General features: G+C 55.2%; 1 protein-coding gene across 5 annotated transcripts in view; it reads left to right on the top strand.

The window, feature by feature from the left end:
• Positions 1-24222, top strand: part of ACAP3 (ArfGAP with coiled-coil, ankyrin repeat and PH domains 3) — a 69307-nt gene that overhangs the window by 6545 nt on the left and 38540 nt on the right. For 4 of the 5 annotated variants that reach the window (XM_032201277.1, XM_032201272.1, XM_032201274.1 and 1 more), the window contains exon 2: positions 21998-22055. Coding sequence is in view for 4 of the 5 variants with exons in the window: in XM_032201272.1 (XP_032057163.1) it covers positions 21998-22055 (58 nt within the window). In the remaining variant the exon portion in view is untranslated. Of the gene's footprint in view, positions 1-20578; positions 20627-21997; positions 22056-24222 lie in introns of those variants that run through there. The other variant, XM_032201273.1, reaches the window with a different exon arrangement.

Raw genomic sequence — 24222 nt, forward strand, 5'->3', positions numbered from 1 at the left:
GTAACAAGGAATGTGAGAGGGCTGCAAGTTGGTTGGCAGAGCTTGCTACAGGGGGTCAAAACAAAAGAGCAATCAGCCTGTGGTGGAAGGGGGGAATTAGCCCCAGAGGTAACGCGGCGGAGAGGTGCTGATGCCAGCTAATCCGTGCGCTTGGGCCGATCCGTGGGAGAGCCATCCCTTCGTCCTCGCAGAGTGCCACACGTGGTAGGAGCCGAGCTTTGCAGGTCGCCTTGGCACCACGCAGCGCCTCCAGCTTCCAGTCCTGGCCCTCGAAGGACGGCCGCGTGGCTCCTGCTGGAACGAGTGTGAGTGCACAGCCGGCGAGCTGCAGCGCCAAGGGATAGCTCCACGTCCTTTGCCTCGCACACCGCTGAAGCTGGGGAAGCTGAGAAGGAAGCTGAGGTGTTGGGGTATGTGGTGCACAGCCTGGCTGCCCTCCTGCAGATCCGTGGGGCTGCTGCCACAGCCGGTTTCCCCACCAGCTTGCGTCTTCCTGGAGCCTTTGTAGGACAAGATAGCGTTAATTGCTGCACCTCGAGGTGCCCGAAATTCCCAACCACATCACGACGCGAAGCCACCTACACTGCCCTGTTCTCCAGGGGCACTGGAAGAGCAGGGACAGGGAGGGAGGAAAGCAAAGCAAGCCCGAGAGCTTTGCAATCCCAAGCTCTTCTGAGCAGGCGGCGGTCTCTTTAAACCCTGCTTTCATAACACTGAAATTTCAGCCACAGCATTAATTTGTTGCAGCAGGAAAGCCAATGCAACCATGAGGTTTTCTGGCTTCCCAGCACTGGCTTTGCTTAAAAAAGCAGACTGCTGCTGGCTTGGGGAGTCCGGGTAGCTGGGATGAAGAAAAGAGCCCTAGAAACAGCCCTGCAGTCCACGTGTGGTTGAATTTTGGGGACAGGTCGTATATCCCTGGAGCCGAGGTGCTGCTTGCTTGCAGCTCTCAGGGCTGTGTGCTGATTTCAGACATTTGTAGAGATTCTTGGCTCCCAAGTGCTTGGTGCACGCACAGGTTGCTAGCTCCTCCCGGAACGATCGGGGAGTTCCTGCCTGCTGCAAGGCTTGTTTCAAAACGGGGTGGAGAAAAAGCAGGAAAAAAAAAAGAAGGCAGAATCAGCTCGGTGCTGACTCCACGCCGTGCAAACTTCTGTGCGGGAAGGAAGAGGAAGCACGAGCTCTTTGACCTGCAACTGCGGGCTTGGAGGGCGAGGGGGAAGCAGGCACCCTGGCCAGCACAGAAGGTTGGGGTTTTTACCTGCCAGTAGCTCCCTAATTGCTTCTTCCTCTTCTCTGAGGCACTGCCGAGCCTGCTCTGTTAAGATCTTGGAAGCAAGGCCAGGAGTTTGAGCTGCAGCACGCCCTGGGTGTCGGAGCACTGGGCAAATGTGTCTCGGTCCCAGGCCAAGGGGATGGAGGCCACGGCTTAACCACAGCCCCGGGAGGTGGTGTATCTGCCTGGAGGTGAATTGTGTGCACAGCAGCTGCGGTGTGAGCTGCCAGCCCCGCTCCCTGGAGGACCCCAGAGGGCTGGGAGCAGGGCTGGGATGCTGAATAATAATTATTCCTGTGGCCCGGGAGGGTGGAGGCTGATTTCCTGCAGCCTCACCGCGTCCAGGCACAGCTCCCATCGTGGCCGGCCATGGGAAAAGCATCGTGTGTAATGTTCTGCCCCTTGTGCAGGCTGCTGGCAGAGAGGGAAAAGGTGTTCCTGCCTCTGCTCTGGCATCAGAAAGAGGGAAGGGTCTGCTGGAGCCCGTGCTCCTCCAGAGGGCTCAGAAAAGGCTCTTTTTGGGGCTGTTTGTGCCGGGGCTGATCATCCCCGATCGGTTTTGCAATGGCAGCTAGGCGGTGGGGAAACTGGCTCTGCCGCTGGCCCCGTGCGGGTGAGCAGAGCCCAGGCATGCAGGCGTCTGCCCCGACAAACCAGGTGAGCCAACGCCAGCACAGGTCGAAGAAGCCGTGAGTAATCTGCACGTGTTGCTGCAGGAGCCGAGCGCTCCTCCGAGCTCCCAAACGAGGAAAATACCAAATTGCCCCAGCTCCGACCTCGTGCCCCGACGCGGTTAGCCAACGCTTAATTTTTTGGGGTGAAATGAGCGATGGGGGGGATGGCGCGGGGGCGAAGCAGCACGTTCGTGGCCTGGTGTCAGAGCTCACGGGTGGCCCGCCCCGCAGCGCAGCGCTCGTTCAGCCCCTAAATAAGCACGAAGTGGCGCAGGCTAAACGGATTATCCAATATCGGGGAGGGAGATGACCCCTCCTCTGCGTGCCCGCCCTGCTTCATCACCCGGCAGCAAGGCTTAATGAGCTTCTTGCTCTTCGTTAGGAGGAACGACACAAATGAACACGGCTGTGAGCGCACGCACAGCGTGTCCAGGGGCTGGGTGCATTGCTAGGAGGATGTTTTATGGGGGGGAAACGGAGCTGAATGGCCGCCACGGACGGGCGCTCAGAGCCACGCGGAGCCAAATCTACAGCTTGCAGTCCTTTGTCAGCATCCGAGCAGCTGTGGCAGCCTTTATTTAACGCCACGCAGAGGAGACAGACATATGGTTGTGTCTGCTGAATCGCCGAGCGGCGGGCCGAAAATACAGTTCCCTCCGCGTGCAGATCCGACAGATATTTATAGCTCCCCAAAGCGCGGCTCCACGGGCACGGGGAGCAGCTGAAGGGGGGCTGTCAGTGCTCCTAAGACAAAGGGAATTATGCGGGTGGATGCCCTCGGGGCTTGCTTTGAGGTCCCTTTATGCCCACGCACGTGAGGGGAATGCCCGCGGAGCATCGCCGCGGCCCTGCTGGGCTCAGGTGGGCTTCCCGCAGCTCCTTGCGGGACGTGGCCGTTCCCTCTCCCTTCCAGCACCCCCGAGACAATGCGGTTCCCACAGCTCGGTTTCTTTGCAGGACGCCACCCTTTTGTCCTCCCCGCTAAACCCAGATTTTGGCAGGAAATGTGGATTTGTCCCCACCCCGCGACCTCGCCCCAGGATGTCGGAAACGGCCGCGGGGACAGCGCTGACACAGCAGAAGGCCCCTTCCCCTTCCCTTTCCCTTTCCCCTTCCCCTTCCCACACCCTTCCCGGCTCCCCTCCTTGCGGGGGCTGCAGGCTGCCCTCATTTCGGAGCCCAACACTGGAAAGGAGAAGGCAACAAGCTGGATTTGGAGAGCGACACCTGCCTGGAGTGCTCCTGGGGCGTCATGAAACCATGAAAGCAGTGCGGCCAGGCGGAGCTGAGGAGCTGGGACTACAAACGCTGGCTCTTGCTGTCCCACTGACTCACCCACATGCAGAGATAACGCACAAAAAAGCCACGGGACAGCAGCAAAGTCGACGGCACCGAGACACCAGCAGGCTCCAAGCCGATAAATCGTGTCAGGTGGTGGCTGGGAAAGGCTCCTCTCAACCCAAGCTGCTGGAGCCTCTGGGCTCCTCTTTAATCTTCGCTGGTGCTCACCGCGATTATTCCCACTTTAATAGGGCAGCCTGGGAAGGTGACAGTAAAAGAGCAGTTTCTGTCCCACCCGGGGGAGATGGGATTTGGGGAAGTGCCCTTTGAAAAGGTGCCTGGCCTCTCCCCGCGCTTCTGGTGCTCCACATTTCTGCCCTACCTGCAGTGCCGATGGGATGAGACGGGACGTGCAAGGTGAAACCAAGAGGGGTTTGAGGTTTCTAGCTGGATTTCCAGTCCCCACGGAGGGAAAGGATGGAGGACGGGTATCTGGGAGCCCTGCAGGGCTGCCCGCTGTTGTTCTGACCCTTGACTTTGTGCCTCAATCCTTTTTCTGCTGCTGAGCCCTGGACCCTACAATGCCAACTTTGTTCTCCCTTGCCTGGACCACATGATCCAGCACAGAGAACCTATTAATTTTTTGCTCCAAGCAGCATTGGGTCCCCATTTCCTGCCTGGTGGTTCCCTCCACCCCCAACGCTTGTTTTTTTTTTTTGTGTGGGCTGGGGAATTTCCTCCCTTATCTCCGGGGCATGGCCCAAGACGGCATCGGGTGCGCAGCAGGACGATGAGATCCTCCCTGCAAGGACGATTTGTTAGCTGAAACCCCATGGACGTGGGATTGTCCATGGGGAGCTGATAAGCAATCTGCAGCTGGTAAAAGTCCTGCCATCGGGAAAGATTTGGAGGGTGCCAGCAGCACCCAGCTCTCCGGGGCGAAGCAAGGGGTGAGGACCCTCCCTCGGTGCCCCCAGCAATTCTGCTGCCAGCCAGGGCGAGACCTCTGGTGCCTTTGGCAGGCAGCAGCACAGGAAAAGCCTTTCAGGCAGGGACAAAGGGAGCGGAGGGGTTGGGGAGCTCCGTGGAGAGCCAAGGCCCTGGGGAGGGGGAGAGAAAAGGAACAAGGAGCGGGCAGTGCTGGGGGAGGGCGGGATGCCGTACGCAGTCGTGCTGCAATTCCCATGTTGGCACTGCAAAAGCTTAACCCATGCGCTCGGAAATGGTTCCTGGTGAGCATTACAAGGCGCTGCTGCTCTGAAGTCACTCAGCGAGCTGAGTCGAAGCGTGAGGACAGAAACCATCCCTCATGGGGAAGTGCAAATGCCCGACCTGACGATTTCTTGAGGGTGGCCGACGCTTGGTCATCACCATGCCTGGCCCTGGGCGTGCATCTCACTCGGGTCCTGCTCCTGGAGCTTGCCAGATGGAAGAACTAGCTCCAGAGGCTCCAATAAGGCGAGTTACCTCGCTTGTTCCCTGCTCTTGACAAACAGCTGGACAGGTCAGCACAAAGCAGGAGCCACAAATGGGTGCTGAGGAGAAGCCTGGACGCTTTTTCTGGGTGATGTTCCAGGAACTGAAGTGCACCGTGTGCTGCTCACAGGGGCCTGGAGAGCGCTGGCCTGCAGGAGGGCAGCTGTCCGTGTCGATGGCAGTGCAAAATGTTGTCTCTCTTCCTCTACTTTTCCTAAAGTGCATTAGGGACAGGGTGCTATGATCTACTGCACGCTGAAGAAGAAGAATATTCACCAGTTTTGCAGCTGACATCTTCTGCAAAGCAAATATTCGGAACAGAAAGGTAGGGATCCTTCCGTCTGGCAGCCAGAAGCATTGCTGGCTGTCAGCAGAAATGGTGCTGAGCTCTCATCAGCACGAAGAACAAAGCTGCAAAACAGAGAGCCTCAGGTAACTGCCACAGAGCAGCTTCCACCTTTGGATTCTTCCATGGCTGGGGTATTTCTCCTTGCATTCATGCCTGGTGAGAGCTCCTCGGTGACTAACTAAGAAGGAGGGAGGATGCTGCAGAGAGAGTGGGCACTAAAAATGACCTGGGGCTCTGCTTGGCTGCCTCCTACGTGGCCTCTGCCATCCCTGGGATGAGCGCCTGTCCTGCTGGCTGGGAACTGGCCGGGGAGTGCTCAGTGCTGTGAAAATGAGCAGAATTTTGTAGCATGAGCTCAAGGTGGTTTCAATGCCTCTCGGAGTTGGCAAGTTGTGCGACAGAAACATTTTTTTTTTTATTTCATTTTTTTTCCCTGCTCAAGAAATCATTTTTTTTGATTTACTGTCAGCCTGTGGAGCCCCGGAGAAGTAGCTGTTCCACGGGGGTTTTACCAGAGGTTGTGCAGACATCTGCGGGCTGCTAGCGGGATCGGAAGGAGATGCTGGGCCATCACAGGGCTGCTTCCCTTTGGTTTCAGCATTTCAGAAGCCGCCCGAGCGCTGTGGGCAGAGGTAGGAAACGGGCTGCTGCAATGGCAGCCAGCATTTCCCCCCCAGGGGAGGGAACGACGAGTGGTGAGCAGAAAACTGCCGCCTGCACCGCGCTTCCTCTCTGCTTCATGTGCGAGTTCTCATCTGCACATCAGGCAGGGCTGGACGGGGAAAAGCCAGATGCTGGAGCAAGAGAGCCAGATGCTCAAGGTGCTGCCGTCTCCTCCAACCCTTGGCTGCGGGTTACAAAAGGGAAGGAAGCTGAGGGGGAAACCTATTATCATGAGATACATTACATAAGGAGTGCATTAAAGGAGCTAAGGGGAGATTTTGTCCTTAAGCCATTAAATCCCAGAGTAATTTAGGTTGGAAGAGACCTTTGGAGGTCATCTAATCTGATGCCCTTCTCAGAGCAGGTCCGATAGATCGCGTTGCTTAGTGCCTCGGTTCTCCAGGAGCTCAGACCAGCTGCCAGGAAGCAGTTATTCAATGAATGGAGAAGTACTCAATAAACTTAGGTACGTTCCTAAATACTAAGAGGCATTTTGGTCCTTTGAACGTGAAGGAGAAGCAGTGCTGGAAGAAGCCTGTCCTTGTGTATACGTAGCAGAGTGCATTAAAGCCACATCTGTCATTGTCTGGCTCTCGAAGACAGACAGTGCCAGTTTTTGCTAAACATTACTGCACTAATTTCGAGTTTGCGGAGCACCGTGCAACCAAAATATGAAGTCTTATTCATCTGGCTTCAAAACTCTGTCTAAACATACACCTCCAGCCGCTCCGCGGAAGGATAAGAGCCATAAACTGACATTTAGCATGGTTCAGATGAAGAATGGGGTGCTTTGCTGGTCGTGCAAAACATGATGAGCATGATTGCCAAAGCTAGAGCTCAGCTAAGTGGCACTGAACCCATGAGGAGACGTACTGGAAACTGCTTGAAGGGACTGGGTATCCACGTCTAGCCTCCTTGAAAAGACACCAAAATAAAGCACGGAATACCAGGAAAACATCTTACATAAATGTAAACCGAAGGAGGGCTTTGACGACAGAGGGTTGGCAGCAGAAGTGCAGGAAAACGACGCCTTCATCCTTTTTTCTTGCATGATAGCATGTCAAAGGCAAGCAACAGAACATACCGGTGGGTTCAGTGCACTCAAGAGCATCAAACACATCCCCAGCCACCACCAAATGCCCAAGCTGGGAAGTAATTAAGATACAAATTCCCCTTTGGTTTCCCCGCTTACCAGGCAGGGCAAACCTTCCACGGTCGGGGAGTGAACCAAATCTCAAAATGTTCGTGACAAATTCCCCCCCGAGCTCCAAAGCAGAAGAGGAGCGTCACGCTCGCCTGAGATGACACAGCACTCTTCATATCAACGCCAAGATTTTCAGGGAATACCAGATGAGTCAGAAATGAAATCGTCCCCAGATCAAAGGGAACATCATCAGCGAATATCCGATCGTTTTTCCACCTGTGCCTAATGCCAGCGACTCACGGGGCGGCAGAACTGACTGAGGACTGACGGCTTTGTCCCGTTAAAGCCATCCCATTCCCCACACAAGAATGAAGCCACGCTCTGCTGCAGTTGCCCTGAACATAGCAAAGCGTAAAGGGTCGTGACCGAGCTCGTTTAACTGTACATCACCATCTTCACCACATCTTTTTTTTTTTTCTTTGCAGGAGGTTTGTAGCGAGAAAACTGCAGAGAAGGCTGCACAAAAAAAAAAAAAAGTTTAGACTAACGGGAAAAGCTTTAAGTGAGGGCTCAGCTCTGGCTCTCCGCTGTGTTTATTTGCAAGTAATATTTATGTTCGCCAGCAGGCAAAATCGGGAATTTGGGATGCTGTGACTGCGTGGTTTTCAAGTGTAGGACCGAAAAATGCTTACAGTGAGCTGTTGTTGTCCGTGCTCCCCATCTGACTCCGATGGGAACTGCCTGCCCCGACATCCCCCCTGCCAGGCAGTGCTTTGTGCTCACATCCCAGTGAAAACCAAATGTGAGCAAGCTGTTCTTCACGTCTTAGTGCATATTTTAATTGTTTATCTCTCGGAGGTTCTTGTAGCGTTCGAAAGCTGGGCTGAGACCACCTCGGGCTGCTCTTCTCCGCAGGCTGGTGGCACGTGCTGGCTGCAGGAGCTGGCTCTTAGCAGAGGGTACAACAAACCCCACCGTGCAGCAAGGAGCTCGGAGCCGAGTCGGCTTCTTGTAGCTCTTCAGCAGAAAGGAGCTGGAGCTGGTGGATTTGATGACAAGTTCAAGGGTTGGAGCAGACGTCGAGCCCAAAAAGGCAAAGAATTTTTTCAGTGGAGCCTTTGGGTAAACCAAGTGTGAGTAAAGCAAGGAGGAGAGGGACGAGGAGCCTGCATCTCGTAAGCATTTCAGTTTCACTTACAGCAGCACAGCCTCTGCTGCCCTACCTCTGTTTTTTAGGGCAGGAAACTCTCTCCTGCTCCTGGGATCAAAGGGCATTGCCCTGGCCTTCCACATCTGCATCATGCTTCGAGCCATCTGCAGAGAGATTTTACTCAAGATTAGAAATACAGCTTATTCCATTATCCCGGAACAAAAATAGGAGACTCAACCCTCTAAAAACAGCCCTTCTCTTGCCATTTTCTCCATTAAGCAATTGGTACAGTTTATCCCAAAGACAGATGCGTTTGAACGCTGAACAAAATCCCCTCCACGCTCCTCAGTTCACACGAGTGACAGCAAACGAATTGCTATTTACAAAACATAACGCGAGCCTCGGATAAGGTAATAAAAGCAATTCAGTTCGTTTAAAACGACTTAAATGTGAGTGCCTTGCATAATCTGTTTTTACCCAGGTTTTCTCTCACTTGTTCAAGGCACTGCTTAAACCTCAGCCTGAGCCAGCGACTTCCACAGGGAGATGTGCAGGGCTGCAGGAAACAAACCCCTCGGGTTCGCCAAAGAGGGAAGCAAGAGGAAGAACACAGCTAGCGTGTGGCAGGAGCTGGTGATCCGAGAGCAAAACAGCTGCAGGCTGCACCGAAGTGGCTACAGGAACAGGTAGCAGCCAGCACTGCACAAATGGATCAGACCCGAGCGTGGAATTAGCATCCCACCTGGTCCCATCCAGGAGCTGGGGACGCGTCCCAGGCAATTTGCTTCCCGTGACCTGGCTGCGCACCAGGTCGCTCAGCAAGGATGCAGAGCTGTAGCAGGCTCTTTGCAAAGCTAAACCGAGCCAACCACAGTTTCCTGTGTCATCCAAAGTCCCACAACAAGCCAGCAAAGGACACCGAGGCTGCATTGTTTCACTGTGCTTAACAGGGGTGGTTTTTGTTGTTTTTTTTTTTTTTATTGTTTCACTGCCAGGAGAAGTCTCTGCTTGCCCTGAGGGGCAGGCAGCAGCGCTGTGGTCCTGCTCCCAGCAGAGCCGGGCTTCTTGGAGGCCAACAGCCATCGTGCTCGTGTCCCTGAAGGTCGCAGTGGCTTTGCACGGTCTTTCTGGAGCACCCCAGACTGCAAACACCGACAGCTAAAGCAAGTTGTGCCTCCCAGACCCAGTGCTACCCGCTCACTGCCTCCAAACCCCGGCTCTTCTCAGCCTTTTGTCCCAGCCCATGGCTCCCCTTCAGGGTGACGCTTGGCAGGGTTTAGCCCTCTCCTGGTAAGAGGTTTTTAGTTCTTATTCTGCAATTACAGGAGAAGCAACAGAGGGGTTGGAAAGCAACGGAGGATATAAATACAGACAAATGGATGTATTCCTTGAAGGAGGGGAAGACCTTCAGGTGCCCTGACCCTCAATTTCCCCTCAATCTCATGCTTTGGAGCAGCCGAGGTGGAGACATGGGGTAGTGCTGGCTTTGGGGCCGCTTTGACAGGTTCCCTGCTCCCTTTCCCCAGCCCCTCGGCCCATCCTAGTGTCTGGCCTTTTGCGAGTCCTCCCTGGCTGTTATGCTTTTCGTCTGATTTACGGCTTCCTGTGGGCTCGGAGGAATGCGAGGCAGGAGCGGCGTTCTGCCCTGTCACTCCTGAGCAGAAAGGGAAACGCAGATCAGCAGCAGCAGGTCTTGGGTTTCGTGGAGCTTTTCGTGGTCTGTGCAAGAGCACAGCCCCGGGTCTGTGCCATCAAACCCGACGAGCAGCCATCCCTTTCTCCGTGCAGAGGATTTTTTATTTTAGATGGTCTGAATGTGCAGAAACCCGCTGTGAAATAGAGTGAAGGCCACAGCGAAGACTTGGCCAGCGAGCAGCACCAACCTGCCCTTCTGCTGCAAACAAAGCAGTCACGGCACAAAGGGAGCCTCCGAAATGCAAAGATAAAGGGCACAGAAACCGGGATAGCGCCTGTTATTGCTGCACATCCTCCAGGAACACGTGGTGTTTTCGTAGCGCCCTTGGCTCGTCCCGGTGTCTGAGGTGGAGGCCAAAGCCCTGGTGGAGCATTAGGTGGTGAGGTGAGATGGTTTGGGGCACAAAGTGCTGAATTAGAGCCCCTATGGTTCGGGGTTGGATGGAAGGGCGAACGGAGCGGCGTTTGGGTCGGTTGGTGTGTCACAGTCACCGGGTTCGACGAGGTTTCTGTCGGTTGTTTTGCAGCTCAGCCCTGCGTGATCTCAGGGATTGAGAATCCAGGGCTGTGGCTTGGCCTTGACTCAGCCTCAAATGAAAGCCAGGCACTCCTCCCCACGTGAACCCTGGCTCCTGGGCCTGCCTCTGGCCGGGACAGCTCATCCAGGACCCCACAATCTCACCGTGACGTGCCCTCATCTGTCAGACCCGTTGGGCCTTTCGAGGCAGCGCGGGGAACACTTCCAAGGGGATCTTTGCAGGCTCCCCCACGAGCTGTGCGTAGGTCAGGCTCTCTGAACACAGCCTGCCTGCTCTCAGAGGCCGCAGACCCATCATTTCTCCACCCGTTTCCTTCTTACAGGCCCAAATCCAGACGTGGTAGGTGCAAGGTAGGCAGGGAATTTGGTTCTTCCCAGCGTTGCCTGAATCATTTTGACACCCTGCGTGTGCAAGCTCCTTGCTGGGACCATGATGTACCAGCTTGAGAACATCTGGCTTCCTTCCCAAATTTCGGGGCAAGACATATTACTTCCAGCTTGCTTTCGTTCATCACCTTTTATTTTTTTACAGAGATTTGGAAGTATCCGGCAGGCAGTGCAGAGTGCTGAGGGATCAGGAGGATTCATTCTGCTGTTGGTTTGGGCACCGTGCTTTTGCTTTGACTTTTTTGGGTCACGTTCCTGCTCCTGTGCCTCAGTTTCCTTCCCTTGCTCTTTACCTGCCTCACCTATTAAAACTCACTGCAGGTACGAGGGGCTCTTTTCTATGGCATTGTATAACCTCAGATGTGTAGGGGTTTCTGTATGCCTGCAGAATGCAGGTGCTGCTGCAAGGAATGCCAACCAGAGTGTCCTTCTCTTCCCCTGCTTTGCAGAGGGTGTGGCATCCGCGTGTGTTTTGCAAGCATTAAGGAGTAGCCAAAATGCCTGCAGAAAAACATAGCCCGTGGCCTGACTCGGCATGTGAAGATATTAATAACCACGCACACAAAGGAAATGATTAAGGAATAGGCAGGGCTCCTAATTGAATGCTTCTTCCCCATTCACGGGAGGAAGGGTGTGAAATCCTCCTCGTGCTTGCCAGCTCCTGTTCCAGGAATCGGTCGCCAGCCCCGTTTGTGCGCCAGGTGGGTCTGCAGCGCGGAGCCAATTCACGGGGCAGCCCTCCTGTGACATGCATCTCCAAAGGCTTTTTTTTTTGGTCATTTGGAAGCCATCACTGCGTTTCCAGCCGGGTTCAGATCCCGTCGTGGAACTTCAGAGGCAGCAGAGCTGGATTGCAAAGGCGCGGAGGCAGCAAAGGTCAGTGCAGCTCTTCCCTCCACGATGGACTGCTCCTGGTCCCAACACCGTCCCATGAAACGCTTCACTCTGATAAATCAGCACTCTGCAATGCTTAAGTGTTCGTTCAGAAAAGACGTTTTTCTCCAGAAAACTCTACATTTAATGGAAGGCTTCAGGAAGGCGGCGGTGCAGCGCGGTAACTCTTGGCCCTACTGATTGCATAAGCAACGCAGCCGGCGGGCTTTGATGTGCGATCACTCCTACGCAGCCCCGAGCAGGAGAACCTGCTTCGCAGGGAAAGGAAGCGTTTGGTAACTCATCAGCTATATCCAGAGCTTGTCAGAAGTTTCTTCAGGCTTTCCTGCTGATTATTGCAACGCTGAATGCTCACACCTTGTAAATGGGGACTGACAGAGCTCTTCCTACGGTCTTTGTCGGTTAGGGAATTAATTAGGGTGTGAACAGACGGACTCTGGGCTCGTGGTCATGTCTCTGTCCTCACATCGAGGTCAGGGTGTTGAAAGAATGTGTGGAGGTTAAGTTAAACCAAGTTAAGCAGCATCGGACCAAAGGAGAGGATTTGTGTTTGCCTTCAGGTGTCGGTGTGACTCCCGGGGCTCCTGCAGTGGTCCTTAAACCCCAGGCCAAGTTCTGTTTGTGTTCACGCTGGTGGCAGCTTGCTGAATTTATTGGGCTGGTAGAAATGAGAGGGTTTGGGAGAGTGGGGGTGGAAGCGAATGTCCTAACAGAAAGCCAGAACATTCACAAAAACAAGTCTCATTCAGGCCTGAGTTTGCTTTGTGGTTTCCTTGTGAATCAGAGAAGAAAAAGGGAGTGGGAGGAGGGGAGCGAAAAGATATTCAGAACCCAGTCCAAAAGCAACCCCACGCCCCCCGGCCAATATCTCTCGTGTAAGACGTTTGTTTCTTCTGGCACTAGGAGGAAACCTTTCCAGACATTGTCCTCCCAGAACCGCTCGGCCCTTGCAGTTCCAAAGGCAGGCACACGGAAATACGTACGCACGGAGAGCGAGCAAGGAGGAGGAACAGCAGCTACCCCAGCACAAAGGGCAGGTTTTGTTTCTCAGCCCTAAAAGCTCTGTGCCATGCAACAGTTTGATTTCCTGCAGCCCTTCGTGCTCTGCAGGGCAGAAATGGCAGAAAGTCGCCCCAATTTCTGTGCTGATGGAGGCTGCGATGAGGGTTCAGTCCTTAATGCTTCGGGGCTGATATCCCCGAGGCCCAAAACCGCTGGATAAGCAGAGCGATTATTTCCTTCTCTGTCTTCATGCCTCGGTAGCAACGTTTCTGGAAAAGCAGCCGTCATCCAGCCGTGGTTTTGAGGCGTGTGTGCTCCTACAAGGCGGGCTGAGACCTTCGTGGCCTCTCCATGCAGCTCGCTGTCGCCCCTCGAGCAAATCGGTGCCGTGCGACGGGGCAGGGACGCAGCCTGGCACGAGGTGACCCTGGCACGAGGGTGGGTTTGGCTGGAGCCCCGTCTGCCACGGGGCCGTGGCGTGTGCCCTCGTGGCTGTGCTGCTGTGAAATCGGGGCATTTTGGGGTGTTTTGGGGCTCAGGAAGGGACGTGGCCTCGCACAACCGGCGCCGTGCCCGGCGGCGCAAAGCGAGGCCGGGGCGAGGAGCAGGGTGGCGAGGCTCAGCCTCGGTGCGGGCTGGGGACATCGCGGGGAACAGGGGGGAGAATGGCTCCTGTGTGCTCCTCTGCCCTGAGCTCGGTGGGAACAAGGGCCAAAGTGTGCGTGGTGCTCGAGCTTGGGGCTCGGGGGCTGTCTGTCACTGCCACCGCAGCGAGGGGACACCCGCTGCTGCTGAAATGCAATGTTTGAGTTGCTCCGTGCGGCTCTCTTGCCGCAGTCCCTCCTTTTCTCTCTCTTATTAAGCACTTCTGAGCCCGGCGAGGGACAAGGAGGCTGCAGGGCCAGGCCGTGCCTGCGGGGGGGAGCGCGGATATGGAGGGGTAACATCAAGTTTGCTCCGCGGCAATAACCGAGATAGACTAAACAAAATCTTGCACGCATCTGCAGCCCGGCCATTTCTGGGTCGAGGCAGAAGGCTCGTGCGGCGTAGCAGCATCCACCTAACATCTGTCAGCGGTGTGTTTTTTTTCCCCAAAAACAATTTTTCTGTGAAATTCTAGCAAATGGTGAGCCCCGAGCCTACCTGCCGCCCAAACAGCCACCAGCCAGGTGCAAGGCTGCGTTATTTTGTGTAGGACAGATTTGTTTTCTAATCAAAACCTTGATTAATCCCTGCTATGTCAGAAGGAGGCTCCCCAGCCCTTTCATCTCCCCGCTGGGGACACCGAGGCAGCCCCGAGCGTTTCCTCCCCGCTTTAACTCCTTGCTGGGCATATCTCCGGCCCTGGCTCGCCCTGCTGGCTGTACCAGCACAACTGGCTCCACGAAGGCATTTCCTCACTCCTGCAAGCTGCTCCAGCTCACCGAGCGGGGCCCGGCGTGTGCTCAACACTCCTGAACTCCCATTGAGTTTGGTGGGGGTGAGAGGCAGCTCTAAAATCAAGCCCCTGCCCGAGGGCTTTGCGTATGCGTGACCTTTAAATCGGAGCTGGGGCGCATTTTGCCTCCAAGCCCTTGTCAGTGGAGGCCCTGATGTTAACCCGCCTCGGTGGCTTGCTCGGTGGGCAGCTCTTGCTGCTTGGCTCCCTTTTGGGGAGCAAAACCCTGGTTTCTCAGGAGCTGTGGACCAAAGACAAGGACGTAAAGGATGTAAAAAGACAAGTGGTGCTCACAGGCCAGCCCGTTAGTGAATCCAGGCGCTGAATCTCACATCCTGCTGCTCGCTGCGACTCCCTCAAGCCGGTAAGATGCTCCTGGTGTGTGTTCTTCAGTGGAAACTGCAGGTCTGTCAGGTGTCTCAGACCTCATTCTGCATGGAGCAAGCAATCTGCTTTCGCTCGAGCAGCAGACCTCAGTTTGGGGTGGAATAAGAGAGAGAAATCTGTGGCCTCGCCTTGCTGACGCTATGAAACACGGAGTGGCCGTGGGAAGGGGAGAGCTCTGAATAAAGGCAGCTCTCAGTTCTCCTGTGAGTGCTGCTGACTTAAAAGCCAGAGAGCAGAAGCATCACATGTGCCAGTTTCCAGCGTAATTACTCAAAATCTAGGTCAGCGTTTGCACTGTAGCAAGCATTTCTGCTCGGCAGGGCGATTGACTTGCTGTCGCTGGGGGTGCGTCAATAAATCTCCGGCAAACGTTATCAGCGATCTGCTCGCAGCATCTTTGATCTGAAGGACTTTGGGTGCAGCTGTCATTAAGGGAAGTTCCTTGTGGAAGCTTTTTGGAACCCTCTTCCAAACGGGACAAGCGAGGGAGGGAGCGAGTTGTTTGTGCTGAGAGGGCTGAGGCACTGCCGGAGGTAAGGATGCGACCCAGGAGCGCCGGCTCCCCGGCTCCTGCTCCCAGTCCCCAGCCTCCTCACGCCCAGCCTCGTGCTGTGATCTCCCCAGACACGCGGCTCCAGCTTCAGGAAGAGCTCGCCGTGACGCTGGAAGGGTGGTGCACAACGCGGGTAGGGAACAAACTGCAGTGCCCAAGCATCTGAAGCCCCCGAGGAAGGAAATGAGGCTGCTCAGAAGCTTGGTAAGGATGGGTAAGAGCAGTAGCAGCAGGCTCTGGGGCTGAGGGAGGAGCATTTCCCTCACTGTCACTTTCTCCGGGTCCAAACCACCACCAGGAGAAACAGAAACCCCCCAGGGATGAGAAGGATGGGATCTGCACAGCCTCCATCCTGCTGCTGAAGGCAGTTTTGCCATTGATCCGCAGGAAGAAAAATGAACATTTTCCTTTAGGAGCTGCTGCCCTGAACTAGGAGTTAGGCGTTTCTGAAGTCATCGATCTTCCTTCCACCCAGCAGAGTTTGGTCAAGAGTGTGTCCTGATCTTGCAGAAGGAAAGAAAACTGACTCTGAGGGCTGAGGGACTGGACATCAGCTGCGTTGGTTCCTCTCTGGAAGGAAAGAGGGGCCGGTGGGACAGCTGAGGACAGCCCTGTCCGTGCGCTGAGACAGAGCTGTGCACATCGGCTCCTTTCCATCATCTGAAACCCAGGCAGCAATTGGAGAATAACACAGTGGGTCTGGCTCTCAGATGCATGCAGAGCTTCCAGTTGTCCATGCTGCTCCTCCTGGGCTCCCCCTCATCAGAGCCCGGGGTTTTGACGAGGGTGGCTGCAGGGGTGGAAGAGCAGGAGCTGAGGATTGGCACACGCAGGGTGGTTTGATTGGAAATCGGTGTGCAGCGGGGCTGGGAAGCCGTGTGGCTGCTGATTTCGAAACGCAGAGCACAACGGGGCTGTGCCTGGCCCACGTGTGCCCAGCTGGGGCCGAGGGCTGGTTTGGAGAGCTAACGGAGAAGGAGCAAGGAGAAGCAGATGGCAGCAGCGCTCGCTAGCCCGGCCATCACCCGCTGAGCCTCTAAAGCCTCAGGTATGACTTGACCCCAAATTATTGTCCCTGCCATCCCCAGCCCAGGGCTAGGCTGACTTCCCACACGAGTCCAGTTTGAGACTGGGACCAGCACGCAGTGGGCACTGTGCTTGTTTGCCTGGTGGGGTTCAGCACGCTGAGCCCTGTTCTGTGCCTCGATGCTCCCAGCTGAGCCGTAAGGTTCAGGGAAGCACATGAGGCTCCGTTTGTGTCTTCAGGGTTGGTTCAGGACGGGCTGGCACTGCTGGAGCATTCGAGCTCACCCGGGGCAGCTCTGCAGCCCCTGCAGAGACCCCTCTGGGACGGGCTCCGGCAGCACCGTGCTCATCGACCCCTCTCACCTAGAAGAAGCACCTCACCTTGAAGAAACATCTCACCTAGAGGAAGCATCTGACCTCGAGGAAGCATCTCAACCCTGGAAGAAGCACCTCACCTAGAGGAAGCATCTCCCCTAGACTCTCCTCCCTCTCCAGCCCCCGCTCCAGCAGAGGTGGGACCCTGCGCTGCCATTTAATGCCACCACCCACCCTCAGTGCTCCGTGGTCCTTGCCTCTCCCACATTTCCTGCACGCTCTGCTCAATTCCTAAGAACCCTTTGGCTCCTCTTATCTATCTCCCAACCGGTCCCAGGAGCGAATGCACAAAGCCGTGCAAACGGAGCTTGCATTTTGTGCTGGAAGCCGTGCGGTTGCAGGGTTCCTATGGACACAGTCACCGTGGAGCTGTTGCCATGGTGCTGGCTGCTCCCACTGCTGGGAGATGCAAAGCATTCGTCTTTTTTTTGAAGCAAGGCAGAAAAGCAGCGGGTACCAGAGGGCACAGCAGCACGGAAGCTTTCCGAGAGGTGTTTAAAGAGGCTGATAATGACTTGGCTTTAGAGCTGGGCCAGCTCTGCCGTCTGTCTTTGTCAGGTTCCTTATTTTTTCCTTTCTGCATCTTAAGGTACCAGCCAGCAAAAGGAAGCCAGACCGACGCCCTCGCTGCAGGGTCACCCACAGCAGCATTTCGCCATGCGACGGCTGCAGCACATCCCAAATAAATAAACCCAAAGAGTGCCCACCGTAAGCAGTGCGTGGCTTTTACCTCACCTCAGTTTAAACCTCCAGAAATAAGGCTTGCAAGAAGGCAAGGATGTGGAGGTGGAGCATAACATCCCATCTTCTCCTGCGGGCCCCCTTTCCTTGGAGGCACGCGCTCAGCTTGTTTTAAACTTGTTTTAAAATCAGTGCTCCTCTGGAGGGAAGCTTGGCAGCTCTTGGTGACCCACCAGGCTGCTGATGGTGCTGGAAGAAGGATTTGGAGGAGAAAGGCTTGTGGCTGTGCCAGCCAGCCTCGTCTAGGTAGGGGCAGAGCTAATCCCATCAAGGCAAACACCGCTTTCCCTGCATTTCAAGCAGAACCCGGTCAGATTTAATGAATACTAATAGCTGCTCCGCACACCTACAGCTCCTGGCTCTGAGTGTTTCGCCACCGCCATGCAATCAATCCTCCAAACACTCCCGGGAGGGAGGGAAGGATTCGTTTCTCGGCCTCTGAATAGCGATATGGGGGCGTGGAGTCGGTGATAAGGGGCCTCCATCGATGCTGGGGCCATCGGGAAGGGCATCGAGGAGTTCCCCTTGCCTGTCCTGAGCTCTGGAGAGCCCGTGTTGAGCAGCACCAGGTGACACACAGCGTAGGGCCTTGCAGCCTGATTTAGAGCTACATTTTAGTGATTTTCCCCATCCTGAGAGTCCTTTTTGTTGTGCACACACACACAACGTGCACACACACAATGGGGAAGCCAAGGGCTGCCTTAGGTGGCAGCTAATGATAATAACAGAGTCGGCAGGCCTCTGACCCCGTTCTCTAGCCAGATAGGTTTATTAGTACTATTATCATTATTATTTTGCATCCCTTTCCCCAGGGGATGCCCAAATGCTTCTGGGGGAGGTTTTTGTCGCCTGCAAACCACGCTCCCCAACGGCTTCTCTAAAGCACAAAGGAAAATCCCCCGTGGAAACCCCGCAGGGCGGTGGGGGGATCGGGATCGCGGCTTTCTCGGAGCAAGGAAACTCGAGCCTCGGCCCCGCAGCTGCAAGGGCTTGCACTCGGCAGCTCGCAGAGGAGCTGGCGGGTTGTTTGCCCTCCCCGCAGGATGGAAATAGCCCAGGGCCTGGAAAAGCATCAGCAGGAGGAGCGCAGCACCAGGAAACGCCAAGGGCGCGCGGCCAGGAGGTGACTGCACACAGCTTTTAGCTGCCCCAGTGCTGGGGACGTTGCTTTTTTTGGGGGGGAGTTTGGTGAGTTTGTGTGCAAAGGAACCAGACCTGTTACCTGCGGCAGATTTTGCCACCCTGGCTTCTCACAAATTCAAGTCCAAGGGCAAGAAGAGGAGGTGCAGCAGAGGAGACGCTGCAGGGTGGGAATTGGGCTCTTGGTTGAGGGCTGAGCCCCTCTTGTCTTGCACGTAACAGCTCATCTGCCTCACAACTCATCTCCCCAAGGCCTTCATTCCCACCACGTCCCTGGAAGGATGGCCAAATGCCCCCCCGTGCCTCCTGTGATGCCTCTGGATCCCCATCAGAGCCCTGGAGCTGTGCAGACCCCGAGATCGCTGCCCTTGCCATCAGCCACCCGGGACCTTTTATAGCAAGCCCGCGCCGCAAACACAAAGCTCGAGTTTCACGCTCTCCTAGCCCCAGCCAACTGTGCTTGTACCTTCGTGGATTCCAGACCCCAAAATGCCTTCCTCCTCCACACGGAGGCCAAATATAGCCGCTCCTTTTCTTAGGGCCCGATAAAAATGGGGAGTAAATTATAGATGCTCTCTCCACCTTCTGGCAGGAAGCATGCTGCCAGGCTGCCTCGCTGTATTAGCTTCGAGCTGATGTCTGCAGATTAAACAATGGCTGCTGTTGCTTTCCTGGAAAGAAAAGCAACCCCAGAAAACCCGTCTCTCTCTTTCTCTCTCTTCCTCTCTTTTTTTTTTTGCTGGTTATTGTGTCCAGCTATAAGGAGCAAGGAGAAACCGAGTGGAAAAATTGAATCTGGCAGTAAGAGGGTGATGCATGAAGGCACACGACTTCCAAACCCGGAGAACAAAAATAGCTGAAAGGGGGGGAAAAAAAGAAAAAAAAAGCCTGAAAGAAGCTCTTTAATTATTCCATTTCTCTCCAAAGCTTTGCCCCTGGCACAGCCAAGCTGCCGTTCCTATAGGGCAACCATATGTGTGGCAATAAAGCTCGAGCACCGCATTAGGAGAGAGAAAGCCCAGCTTTTTCGGATGGGCTTTCAAAGAGCTGGTAGCAGATCGATTGTAGCCAGAGCCCTGGGCACGGGGAGGGCAGGAGGGAGGCTGTGCTCCCGTATTGAGCCACCAGGATTTCGGTTTTGGCCCAGCTGATGCGAGGGAGGGCGCTCAGCTCCCTGCCGGGGGGCTGGAGGCTGCTCCTGGGTGAGAGTTTGGGAGAAGAGCTGGGGAAAAGCAGAGGGTGGTTTTTTGTTTTTGTTTTTTTGCTTACTTTTTCAGTCTGCAGGAGAACCCATTCCCTCCTGTGCCCTTCACGTCCTTCCCTCTTTGTCCAGCACTCGCCAGCTGCCACTTTTATGCCTGTGAGGAACTCTGGGGATAAATCCCGGGGGCGTTGGTTGTGCTGGGGCCACGCTGGCATCCCAGCCTTCCCTCCGGAGGGAGCAGGTACTCGGTCAAACATCTTTCTTTAGGATTAGCTGGCAGTCGTCCTGCGAACCTCCCCGCAGGCTGGGGTGCAGCTCGAAGGAATTCTGCAGTGCACTGAAAACGAAAGAGTCGTCTCACCACCAATAATCAATCAGCTGTAATTTGCACGCTAACGAGAAAACCTCTGCTGCATACACAGACCGCAATGCCCTTTTCTGAACCATTCGAGGGGCTTTTTCTTTTCTTGCCAGCTTCCTCAGAGCTACAGCAGGCTGGGGGGCAGCTCCTGGCCAGCACCGTGGTATCGCTGCGGCTTCAGAGACCCAGAGGAAGCAGAGGAGCCGCTGGTAGGCAGCACCTGGATTTCTTCTATCCAGCACTTCTGAACAAAAGCAGATCCTGGGCTGTCTTCTGTGATACTCAGCGGTGATCGATAACCTCGCCTGCTTGCGCTGGATCCGCTGCTTGGCTTGGGCTGAGCCGCAGCGAGCAGCCTTCGGCGAGATGAATCCTGGACACAGGGAGCAGAGCCCCGGCCTCTCCTCGCACAGCTCCGTCAGGGCTTTGGTGCTCTCCCTGAGGTACATCCCAGGTAATTTAGGAGCAGCACAGCTCCCTGCCTTCCTCTTCAGCCTCCTGGTGAGGAGCAGCGAGGCTCTGCTCCCGTGGTGCTGTCACTGCGAGGCGCGCAGGGAGCGCGCTGCCCGTGGCCGCGTGACATCAGCCGGCCTCTGCTGTCACTAATTAGTGCGTGACGCAGAATGACCCAGTCAGCTAGCTGCTCACGAGCCACATGAAGCTCAGGAGGGTGCTCACGGGTGCAAGAGCCGCTCTCTCACGCGGCGTTGGTCTGAAAATGCCAAAGATCTCGCGGGTGCTAGGGAAGGAGCTCCACGCCGCTCCTGCGCGAGGACAGGCTGGCTGCCCGCTGCCCCCCGGATTACACGGGCCCGTAGGAAACGTCGGCTGCCTCGTAGCTGGCAGATGGGGACTGCACTCACCTGTGGAAGGTATTAGGAACGTTTCCTGTTGAGGAGTGCTTGGGGTGGATGTTGCTGAGTGTGCTGTGCGGGTCTGGTTTAGGTGTAAGCTTGTGAGGGGTGTGCAGCTGCCATGCTGCTGGCCTCAACCCTCCCTCAGCTTGGAGTTTCCACTTAGGCTTTTTTTTTTCCCCAGCTTTGGGACCTTTGGGGCTTTCTTCTCAAATGTCTTCTCCTTTCTCTTGGAAGCACACCCCTTAGTGAGGACAGTCACTGCCTTCCTCGCTCCCTTACTGACCGCAGACACCGCCAGGCACGGGGTTCCTGTGTCCTCCGGTGTCTCCCCAGGACTTTTTGCTGTTCCCTTTGGTGTGTGACCATCCTATCCTTTCGCTGCTCTAGCAGCACTGATTCACGTGGCTCTAAACCACCTCTCTCCCTTCTCTCTCTCCTTTCACCCGGCAAATGCTCAGTGCCGGATTTTTTCAAAGCCTGAGCGTGAGATTTCGGGAACCAACACTTAAAGTTACGAGCCCCCAAGCTTGAGAAACTGCTCTTAATTCTTAAGGAATTGGGTTTGTACACCCTTGGTGCAGGGGGTGCTGTGAGGCTCACCACATCACCAGCTGGGTGGTTAAAGCAAGAGCTGCCCAGCAGCGAGCAGCTCTGGATGCTGGCCTCAAAGAAACTCGTTTCGGACACACGGCTCAGGCTGGAAATGTTTTTTTTGATGCCTGATGGCCACATTTCACTCGGGGAGGGAGGCCGGTGACCTTTGCAGCTGGAGCCCTCCAGCCTCTTGGTGTCACAGCTGCCCGGTGATGTGGAAGGAGAACCGAGCGGATAATCGTGGGGGAGATTTGTCTGTGTGCGCCCGGAGAGCCACGGGTGGGAGAGGGGCTTGGGGTGCTCAGTGCCAGTAGGACTGAGATGGGTTTGTGCCCGAGTGGTGGCTCCTGAGGCCCAGACGACAAAACTCGCCGCGTGGCTGCACTTCAGGCATGATCAGAGCCCAGAAAATTCGTTTTGGTGGTAGGGAGGCAAGCAGTTTGGGCCTGCCATGAATGGCTGGCAAATTACTGCCAATTAACAGTGCCTGCAGAATCAGAAGGAGGCTATTGCAGCACACCTGAATGCCTTCTGACGCTGGCAGAAGACAGCATCACCATCCCTGGTGTCAGCCCCGAGGAATTCATTCTCCATCAGGTGGGGTCCTGCTTCCTAGGAGTAAGTCCCGAGCTTACGGGGCAGCAGGAAAAAAACAAAGTGGGACGTGTGAACCCCTCCTCCCGTCAGCCACCAACACACATCTCAGGCCCTCGGATCTTTCCTTTTCTTGGCTTCTCTCCCAGTCATGACAAGCAAGCAATTAATTACTTCTTTTTGCTGCTCTCGTTGCAGGGCGACCATCGATGAAGTGGAAACAGATGTGGTGGAGATAGAAGCAAAGCTTGACAAGGTAAGACGGAGCTCCACGGTGGTTTGAAGTGGGGCTGATGGGTTCCTGCTTGGGAATATGGCCCCAAAAGCCTCCTCTGAAAAAGGGAGCCCAACACAGGCTGCCAGGAAACTGATGTGAAACACACTGAGCTTGTGCACAGGACCATGTCTCCCTCTACTGCCTGGCACCTGTCAGGGCTCCTTCGTGATAGCCGAAGCTGTCGGGACAGGAGGTCCAAGACTTGAGCTCCTAACACTGCTACTGCCCAGCCCAACCCTTCATTTTATTACAATATCGCTGCAACTGGATGTGATTAGATTTTAATCCTGGCCTCTGAAATCCCATCCTGGTTTCCTGGCCTCGTCGCCCTCCCTGACAGCGCATTGCCCTCCTTTCCCTGCCTCCTTTTCTAGCCCATCGTGCCCAGTGCTGGCTTGTTGCTGTGTGACTGCACATCCGTAATTATGGTCTGCAGATAACGAAAGGGCGCTGGACTGAAATGCTAATTACAGATCCTCTGAAGGTGGGGTGGGCTCGGTGTTCAGCCTCTGGCTGCTGGGACTGGCGTCGGTGGCGAGGGACGCAGTGAGGGTGGATCCTGCAGATGTTGCAGGGAGCTGGGCAAAGGGCGTCCCTTGCTTCGAAGGTTTTGAGGACGAGGGGACAGCAGGGCAGGGAGTGCCGGGGTGGCGTGGATCGGAGCCGGAGGCTTTTTGGTGGCTTCTCCGCCCCCGCTCGTCCTGACATCCGAGGCATCAGCCAAGTCGTTTCTCAATGAGAGCAGAGAAATGAGGAGGAGGAGCCAGAAGGGCTGCTGGCTTTTTCTCTGTGAGATTTCCCAAAGCTAGCAAGGGAGAAAAAATCAAGTGTCTGACAGAAAAACGGGCTCTGTTGAAGTCACAAGCCCTGTCCTATAAAACCCATTTATTCCTCAGCTAGAGTGACTTCAGCTTTTCCTACCATGTCACCGACACGTTTCCTAGCGGTGCTGTCCCAGCTCTCTGATGCTCCAGGAGTTTTTTGAGGGCTAGGAAACGCGACTGCAAGGCGGGCTTGTGCCGAGTGGCCTTCAGCTACCAGCAACACAGCCTTGGCCACAAAGTGGCTGCACAGAGGTAGTGTAGAAACCGCCACGTTGCAGAATCAGCTGGATTTCCTTTCCAGAGGATCCGTCCAAACCCCTAGTGTCCATCTGGGCTCCAGATGTGACAGGAGCTGCCTCTATTCGCTCTCCTCCTCTGGGCTTGGATGGGATAGTGCGAGTCTGCTGCCTGCCAGCGCTCTGCTGTCAAGCTGCGTGGACAGGGGAGCCTGCGAGTGTGAAAGAGCCAGGTCTGCACACCCTGCGTGTACACAGCCATACCCTGCGTGGCTTCGTGTGTGTTTATACATTCAGTTAAATCCTTCCGGGACTGCAGGGAGAGGCCGACAGGCTCCTTCTGCAACACACGTGTATAAACGTGACTCAGCACGCACCCCAGAGCCTGGTGGCTGCGTGGAAAGGGCACCGAGCCCAAATCAGGTCAAGGCAAACCTGAGCGCTCCTCACCGCCAGCCTGGGGTGAGGCTGGCTGCCAGGGGGAGATTCCTAAAGCCATTGATCCCTAGTAAGATGAACGGCCCTACAAGCTCCTGGGTTGTGAGAATGGGAAACTCCAGTTCCAAGTGTTGGTCCCTGTCAGTAGCTGAAGTTTTTCGCTTGGGTAAAAAGCCTGGAACCGTGATGATTTAAAAAAAAAAAGCTCTGTGGTCATCCTTTATTGTTGCAAGTCTCTTGGGCCTTTGGTTTATGGATTTCTCTTGTTTCACTTAACCTTTTACAAGCAGCTTTGGCTGAACGGAGATGTGCCAAAGGCCAGGATGCCGCAGCCTTTCCAGCCAGTTCCAGGCCTGCGGAGGCAGTTTGGTGGCCAGGATGTCTGGGAATGTTCCCAGCAGCTGTTAAATTATCACAAGTTAATCAGGGCTCTCTGGAGACGTATGCCCATGCTGCAGCAAGCCCCTTCCAAAATGAGGAAGCTGCCCCATTTTGGTCCAGGGAGATCCACTGGGGTCATAACACGGGTGGTGATGGAAACTGGAGCGCGTGGCTTGCTGTTAACACCATGTCCTGAGAACACGGCCCCTTCTAGGACTGTCTGACAGCACAACAGACCCTGAGAAATGAGATGTACATCCCCATTTC

Source organism: Aythya fuligula, chromosome 21, assembly GCF_009819795.1.
Source record: "Aythya fuligula isolate bAytFul2 chromosome 21, bAytFul2.pri, whole genome shotgun sequence".
NCBI lineage: Eukaryota > Metazoa > Chordata > Aves > Anseriformes > Anatidae > Aythya > Aythya fuligula.